The following is an 8,429-nucleotide window of genomic DNA, read 5'->3' on the forward strand; positions in this document are numbered from 1 at the left end:
GGGTGATGGGTGGCGGAGTCTTGTTGTGGGGTGATGGGTGGTGGGGTCTTGTTGTGGGGTGATGGGTGGCGGAGTCTTGTTGTGGGGTGATGGGTGGCGGGGTCTTGTTGTGTGGTGATGGGTGGTGGGGTCTTGTTGTGTGGTGATGGGTGGCGGAGTCTTGTTGTGTGGGTGATGGGTGGCGGGGTCTTGTTGTGTGGTGATGGGTGGCGGGGTGTTGTTGTGTGGGTGATGGGTGGCGGAGTCTTGTTGTGTGGTGATGGGTGGCGGGGTCTTGTTGTGTGGGTGATGGGTGGCGGAGTCTTGTTGTGTGGTGATGGGTGGCGGGGTCTTGTTGTGTGGTGATGGGTGGCGGAGTCTTGTTGTGTGGTGATGGGTGGCGGGGTCTTGTTGTGTGGGTGATGGGTGGCGGAGTCTTGTTGTGTGGGTGATGGGTGGCGGGGTCTTGTTGTGTGGTGATGGGTGGCGGGGTCTTGTTGTGTGGGTGATGGGTGGCGGGGTCTTGTTGTGTGGTGATGGGTGGCGGGGTCTTGTTGTGTGGTGATGGGTGGCGGAGTCTTGTTGTGTGGTGATGGGTGGCGGAGTCTTGTTGTGTGGTGATGGGTGGCGGGGTCTTGTTGTGTGGGTGATGGGTGGCGGAGTCTTGTTGTGTGGGTGATGGGTGGCGGGGTCTTGTTGTGTGGGTGATGGGTGGCGGAGTCTTGTTGTGTGGTGATGGGTGGCGGGGTCTTGTTGTGTGGTGATGGGTGGCGGAGTCTTGTTGTGTGGTGATGGGTGGCGGGGTCTTGTTGTGTGGGTGATGGGTGGCGGAGTCTTGTTGTGTGGTGATGGGTGGCGGAGTCTTGTTGTGGGGTGATGGGTGGCGGAGTCTTGTTGTGGGGTGATGGGTGGCGGGGTCTTGTTGTGTGGTGATGGGTGGCGGAGTCTTGTTGTGTGGTGATGGGTGGCGGGGTCTTGTTGTGTGGGTGATGGGTGTCGGAGTCTTGTTGTGTGGGTGATGGGTGGCGGGGTCTTGTTGTGTGGTGATGTGTGGCGGGGTCTTGTTGTGTGGGTGATGGGTGGCGGGGTCTTGTTGTGTGGTGATGGGTGGCGGGGTCTTGTTGTGTGGGTGATGGGTGGCGGGGTCTTGTTGTGTGGGTGATGGGTGGCGGAGTCTTGTTGTGTGGGTGATGGGTGGCGGGGTCTTGTTGTGGGGTGATGGGTGGCGGGGTCTTGTTGTGTGGTGATGGGTGGCGGGGTCTTGTTGTGTGGGTGATGGGTGGCGGAGTCTTGTTGTGTGGGTGATGGGTTGCGGGGTCTTGTTGTGGGGTGATGGGTGGCAGGGTCTTGTTGTGTGGTGATGGGTGGCGGGGTCTTGTTGTGTGGGTGATGGGTGGCGGAGTCTTGTTGTGGGGTGATGGGTGGTGGGGTCTTGTTGTGGGGTGATGGGTGGCGGAGTCTTGTTGTGGGGTGATGGGTGGCGGGGTCTTGTTGTGTGGTGATGGGTGGTGGGGTCTTGTTGTGTGGTGATGGGTGGCGGAGTCTTGTTGTGTGGGTGATGGGTGGCGGGGTCTTGTTGTGTGGTGATGGGTGGCGGGGTCTTGTTGTGTGGGTGATGGGTGGCGGGGTCTTGTTGTGTGGTGATGGGTGGTGGGGTCTTGTTGTGTGGTGATGGGTGGTGGGGTCTTGTTGTGTGGTGATGGGTGGCGGAGTCTTGTTGTGTGGGTGATAGGTGGCGGGGTCTTGTTGTGTGGTGATGGGTGGCGGGGTCTTGTTGTGTGGTGATGGGTGGTGGGGTCTTGTTGTGTGGTGATGGGTGGCGGGGTCTTGTTGTGTGGTAATGGGTGGCGGAGTCTTGTTGTGTGGTGATGGGTGGCGGAGTCTTGTTGTGTGGTGATGGGTGGCGGGGTCTTGTTGTGTGGTGATGGGTGGCGGGGTCTTGTTGTGTGGGTGATGGGTGGCGGGGTCTTGTTGTGTGGTGATGGGTGGTGGGGTCTTGTTGTGTGGTGATGGGTGGTGGGGTCTTGTTGTGTGGTGATGGGTGGCGGAGTCTTGTTGTGTGGGTGATGGGTGGCGGGGTCTTGTTGTGTGGTGATGGGTGGCGGGGTCTTGTTGTGTGGTGATGGGTGGTGGGGTCTTGTTGTGTGGTGATGGGTGGCGGGGTCTTGTTGTGTGGTGATGGGTGGCGGAGTCTTGTTGTGTGGTGATGGGTGGCGGAGTCTTGTTGTGTGGTGATGGGTGGCGGGGTCTTGTTGTGTGGTGATGGGTGGTGGGGTCTTGTTGTGTGGTGATGGGTGGCGGGGTCTTGTTGTGTGGGTGATGGGTGGCGGGGTCTTGTTGTGTGGTGATGGGTGGCGGAGTCTTGTTGTGTGGTGATGGGTGGCGGGGTCTTGTTGTGTGGTGATGGGTGGCGGGGTCTTGTTGTGTGGTGATGGGTGGCGGGGTCTTGTTGTGTGGTGATGGGTGGCGGGGTCTTGTTGTGTGGTGATGGGTGGTGGGGTCTTGTTGTGTGGTGATGGGTGGCGGGGTCTTGTTGTGTGGGTGATGGGTGGCGGGGTCTTGTTGTGTGGTGATGGGTGGCGGAGTCTTGTTGTGTGGTGATGGGTGGCGGGGTCTTGTTGTGTGGGTGATGGGTGGCACAGTCTCCTGTTGTGTGGTGATGGGTGGCGCTGTCGCTTGGGGACGTAGACCAAAGAAATTTTTTGAGTCAATAAGATACGTCTCAAGAGGATAGAGCCGCTTAGGCTATTTCTTCTTTCCTCTCGTTGAGATATTCGGTTCCGGATGGGTCGTCTCCTCTTCCCTCTTACTCTGGGCTTGATTTGTAGTCGTCGTGCTTCTGGTTGATGGGCTGGTTGACCAGACCATCAACCCGGAGATCTGGTCAGGGACCGGGCCGCGGGGACCGTGACCCCCGGAATCAATACAAGGTAAGGTATGTCAAACAAAACATGTGTATGGGGCAAGTAACAAAATCAGCAGACTAACAGACGTTGTCACAGCTGGAATAAGACTTTGCTACAAGTATCTCTGGCAGTTAGGCTTGTATAGGAATCTAGATGAAGTAAAGTGTAAAGTGTGTGGGCGAAGACAAGGACACACACTTGAGTATGTTATCTTGGACTGAAGTAAAATTGAGCCATTTAGTGATACGTCTAAACTCACGTCGTATGATCAGGCAACTTATCTTGTTACCAAGGATAAATTACCTGAAATCCTTGCACTGTATCCATATTTCGCTTCCAGTAGATAACCGACATATTAGATTAAGAAACAAGTAGTGTATTGTGAAGACTAATAATAAACAGTAGCTCTATGACTCTTCTTCCCTTCATTTTGGGTTTATCCTCTCGATGACTGCACTAGTGCAGATGTTGGGAGACGCCTTTATGTTGAGGATTGAAATTGAAATTGAAATAAGTTTATTGAGGTAAAATACACACAAAGGGATGAGGTAGCTCAAGCTATTCTCATCCCGTTCAGTACATCCTGTTAATACATACATACACACACATCACAAACAATAAACATATTGCCGAACATTCTGAGAGATAAATATATACATTCCTCCTTTACACAAGTAATGTTGAGGATGATCGGAGTTTCAAAAGTGCTTGTTGCGTTGTGCTGTAGATAGAGGAACGGTAATTAAAACAGAGGTGTGTGTTGTAGGGAGACTTACCGCACCGTAGGGCGGTGTGTTGTGTTTATGGCGTCAGCTGATCCATGGTGCTGCGACGAGGCAGTTGTTTTCTGTGTTTAGCTGTTGGTGGCGCCAGGTATATATGTGGCGCGGGTCAGATGTGACCCAATTTGTTGGTCGACTGCAGATATTTAGCCAGTGCTTTGACTATTTGGTATTTTTCTTGTAACGAGTGGTCACCGCCTCCTAATATATCCTCGTGGTAAAGGGTATTTTAAGTGCGATAAAGACTTGTTTGAAATTTACTCTGGCACTGTGATGTGGGAAGCAGTGAAGGAGATAGTGTTCGACTGTTTCAGGCACCTGACAGTGAGTACAGAGTTCGTTGATGTCTGTTCTGTACTTAGAGCTGTGTGCTGCTAGTTTGGTTATCAGGGACCATATACAATCCCAACCTTAATCTGGTCATCGTTACATCAATTTCTCTGCTTTTATATCTGACATGTTTCCAAGTTTCCCATTTCTTTTTAATGGACCCATAGTGCAAAGGTGAGCATCACGTTTAACAGTTTGTTGCAAAATCTTGGGAGATGGTATCTTTGAAGGCTCCTTTACGTGCAACATGGGGAATTGGATGACGGGTAAGGTGAGGCGTGTCGTGCATCGCTTTGGCTAGTTGGTCTACTAGTTCATTATGGAGAATACCACAATGTGCTGGGACCCATTGGATAGAGGTGTCATAACCGTTCAATTGATGTTTGTGAAGAAGTTGAAGACATGGGTAGACAATCTCCTTGCACGTTTTTGAAGAGTACGTAATTGCTTGAATCGCACTCTTGGAGTCACTGCAGATTGTATATATCCCAACTGGTAATGTTGTGATTATTTGGAGGGCTTGATATAAGGCATATCATTCCGCTGTGACAATAGATAGTTGGTTTGGTAACCGCCATCCCTGCTGGAGATGGTATTGTGGTACCCATACAGCGCTAGTGACCGAGGGTACGTTGTTCATGAGGATGCGAGACCCAGCTGTGTAAATCGCTGTGGTATTTGGGTAACAATTTCTCATTGTTGAGGTAAAGACTGCGGCTATGGCTGAGTCTGGTGCAGACTTTGGAATGTTGTCTTCGAGTTGTATTGATGTAGTGGAGCTGGTGGCTGAGCGGACAGAACACTGGACGCGTGATCCTGTGGTCCCGTGTTCGATCCCGGGCGTCGGAGAAACAATGGGCAGTTTCTTTCACCCTGATGCCCCTGTTACCTAGCAGTAAATAAGTACCTGGGAGTCAGTCAGCTATCACATGCTGCTTCCTGGGGATGGAGGCCTGGTCAAGGACCGGGCCGCGGGGACACTAAGCCCCGAAATCATCTCAAGATAACCTCAAGAAGATGTACTAGGAATTGTATAAAGCCAAGGTGGAATAGAGGAGACAGGAAGTTGGGTTTCAGAGTTTTGGAGTAGAGAGAGAGAGAGAGAGAGAGAGAGAGAGAGAGAGAGAGAGAGAGAGAGAGAGAGAGAGAGAGAGAGAGAGAGAGAGAGAGAGAGAGAGAGAGAGAGAGGTCTATATTGAGATTATAAATAAGAGCTGCCTAATATGGGCCAATAGGCCTTCTGCAGTTTCCTTTGTTCTTATGTTCTTTCTTGTAGCCCGTGTGAGGAGAGGTTGCGAGTGATTGTTGGGGAAGCGGGGGTTATGTGGGTTAACTGTTGGGCTAATTGTTCATCTGTATGAGCGTGTCTGATGAGCAGTGGTACAGAGTGACAGATAGTTGGCACACATTATGTCTCGTCTGGTGGCTAGGCTTGTGAGGCCCGGTTTCCCCGTAAAGTCCCAAGATAGGAGTGGAACACATTGCGCCACATATAAGTCGCATGGCCTTGTTTTGTATGACCTCTAGGCTCTGTAGGTTAGTAGGCGCAGCCGACGCATATGCTTGGCAACAATAGTCCTTTGAGCTACCACATCCCTTTGTGTGTATTTTACCTCAATAAACTTATTTCAATTTCAGTTTCAATTTCTAGTTGGCTGCGAATGTTGGTTGTATAGAAACGGAGCAAGATTTTATGGTGTGCTCCCCAGATGGTGCCAGTGAGGGCTTTAAGTATGGCGAGGCGGGGTTGAGTCGTCTGTTTAAGATGTTGAATGTGTGCCTCCCATGTAAGTAAGAAGGAGTCTAAGTGCATGCCGAGGTATTGATGTTCTCGTACGTGTTGGATGGGAGTATTGTGAGGGTGGGTAGATGAAATACTCTTTTTTTGTAGTGAAAATCTGATAACAGGTTTTGGTAGATGATGCCATTGATGTATAATGACTTACGGTAAATATGAAGCTCTTGAAATATATCGTTCTCTGTAACTAGTTGACATTATAACGATAAGGTTGGCAGAATAGATGTATTTGTTAATGTGATAATCTCCGCTGAGGTCTGATAAAGACCTTTACAGTAGCCCTTTAATGCCATTTGTAGTCCTTATTGTGCGCTACCGCTCACAGGATGAGCATAGGGTTCACAATAAACTACCGCTCACAGGATGAGCATAGGGTAAACAATAAACTACCGCTCACAGGATGAGTATAGGGTGAACAATAAACTACCGCTCACAGGATGAGTATAGGGTGAACAATAAACTACCGCTCACAGGATGAGCATAGGGTGAACAATAAACTACCGCTCACAGGATGAGTATAGGGTAAACAATAAACTACCGCTCACAGGATGAGTATGGGTAAACAATAAACTACCCCTAACGGTCGTCAGATGAGTCCTGTGGTCGTCGGGTGAGTCCTGTGGTCGTCGGGTGAGTCTTGCGGTCGTCGGATGAGTCCTGCGGTCGTCGGGTGAGTCCTGCGGTCGTCGGATGAGTCCAGCGGTCGTCGGGTGAGTCCAGCGGTCGTCGGGTGAGTCCAACGGTCGTCGGGTGAGTCAAGTGGTGATCGGGTGAGTCCTGTGGTCGTCGGGTGAGTCCTGAGGTCGTCGAGTGAGTTCTGTGGTCGTTGGGTGAGTCCTGTGGTCGTCGGATGAGTCCAGCGGTCGTCGGGTGAGTCCTGAGGTCGTCGAGTGAGTTCTGTGGTCGTTGGATGAGTCCAGTGGTCGTCGGGTGAGTCCTGTGGTCGTCGGGTGAGTCCTGCAGTCGTCGGGTGAGTCCAGCGGTCGTCGGATGAGTCCAACGGGCGTCGGGTGAGTCCAGCGGTCGTCAGATGAGTCCTGTTCTCGTCGGGTGAGTCCAGCGGTCGTCGGGTGAGTCCTGTAGTCGTCGGGTGAGTCCAGCGGTCGTCGGATGAGTCCAACGGGCGTAGGGGTGAGTCCTGTGGTCGTCGGGTGAGTCCAACGGTCGTCGGGTGAGTCCAACGGTCGTCGGGTGAGTCCTGCGGTCGTCAGGAGAGTCCTGCGGTCGTCGGGGTGAGTCCTGTGGTCGTCAGATGAGTCCAACGGGCGTCGGGGTGAGCCCAGTGGTCGTCGGGTGAGTCCTGCGGTCGTCAGATGAGTCCAGCAGGCGTCGGGGTGAGCCCAGCGGTCGTCGGGTGAGTCCTGTGGTCGTCGGGTGAGTTCTGCGGTCGTCGCGTGAATCCTGCGGTCGTCGGGTGAGTCCTGCTGTGGTCGTCGGGTGAGTCCTGTAGTCGTCGGATGAGTCCTGCGGTCGTCGGGTGAGTCCTGCGGTCGTCGGGTGAGTCCTGAGGTCGTCGGGTGAGTCCTGCTGCGGTCGTCGGGTGAGTCCTGTAGTCGTCGGGAGAGTCCAGCGGTCGTCAGGTGAGTCCTGTGGTCGTCGGGTGAGTCTTGCGGTCGTCGGGTAAGTCCTGTGGTCGTCGGGGTGAGTCCTGAGGTCGTCGGGTGAGTCCTGTGGTCATCGGGTGAGTCCTGCGGTCGTCGGATGAGTCCTGCGGGCGTCGAGTGAGTCCAACGGTCGTCGGGTGAGTTCTGTGGTCGTCGCGTGAGTCCATCGGGCATCGGGTGAGTTTTGCGGTCGTCGGGGTGAGTCCTATGGTCGTCGGGTGAGTCCTGCGGTCGTCGGGTGAGTCCTGCTGTCGTCGGGTGAGTCCTGCGGTCGTCGGGTGAGTCCTGCGGTCGTCGGGTGAGTCTTGCGGTCGTCGGGGTGAGTCCTGCGGTCGTCGGAGTGAGTCCTGTGGTCGTCGGGTGAGTCTTGCAGTCGTCGGAGTGCGTCCTGTGGTCGTCGGGTGAGTCCAACGGTCGTCGGGTGAGTCTTGCGGTCGTCGGGGAGAGTACTGCGGTCGTCGGGTGAGTCCTGTGGACATCGGGATGAGTCCAGCGGTCGTCGGGTGAGTCCAGAGGTCGTCGGGGTAAGTGGGGTCGGGGAGGCAGAGTCTCATCAGCAATTGATTATCTCTGCTTCGAGGTGCTGCGTGAGCAGGAACTGGGGCATGATCACCCAACCTACTTCACCGAATGCCCAGTTATCAGACCATTCAGACCCGTTGGTGTGAGGTACCTTGAGCTTTGCAATTACTTTATTCACTCTCGTGTTCTTGATGGTATCCTCATAATGCAGCATGATGTCGTGTTCTTGATGATATCCTCATAATGCAGCATGATGTCGTGTTCTTGATGATACCCTCATAATGCAGTCATGTGATATGTAGTCTGCCAGTGCAGACTACATATCACATGACTCTGTATGACTAACCATCCTGTGTGATGGGGATTTTAGCATCACGTAGCTAGCTTTTTGACACACTGTACTCCCCTACTTATAGTCTGGGGTTGCTGCACTGATACTGTTCTTAAAAGATTTCCCCATTTTGCACCCGCAAGATAACGTAAGATTTTAAGGGTTGATAGATGTTAA

General features: G+C 52.8%; 1 protein-coding gene across 1 annotated transcript; it reads right to left on the minus strand.

Moving 5' to 3' along the window:
• Positions 1-6,550: 6,550 nt before the first annotated feature.
• On the minus strand, positions 6,551-8,135 carry LOC138370802 (mucin-5AC-like). The gene is made up of 2 exons (XM_069335406.1): positions 8,047-8,135; positions 6,551-7,868 (listed from the first exon to the last, which is right to left on the minus strand). Exons 1-2 carry the CDS (start codon positions 8,133-8,135, stop codon positions 6,551-6,553), a joined length of 1,407 nt encoding a protein of 468 aa, XP_069191507.1.
• Positions 8,136-8,429: the final 294 nt, after the last annotated feature.

This window comes from Procambarus clarkii, chromosome 33 (genome assembly GCF_040958095.1).
Source record: "Procambarus clarkii isolate CNS0578487 chromosome 33, FALCON_Pclarkii_2.0, whole genome shotgun sequence".
NCBI lineage: Eukaryota > Metazoa > Arthropoda > Malacostraca > Decapoda > Cambaridae > Procambarus > Procambarus clarkii.

Coding starts and splice junctions, on each gene's coding strand:
- LOC138370802 (XM_069335406.1), bottom strand. CDS start 8,135: ATGCTGCATTATGAGGATACCATCAAGAACACGAGAGTGAATAAAGTA. Junction 7,869..8,046: donor CACACCAACGGGTCTGAATG/GTCTGATAACTG, acceptor CGATGTCCACAG/GACTCACCCGACGACCGCAG.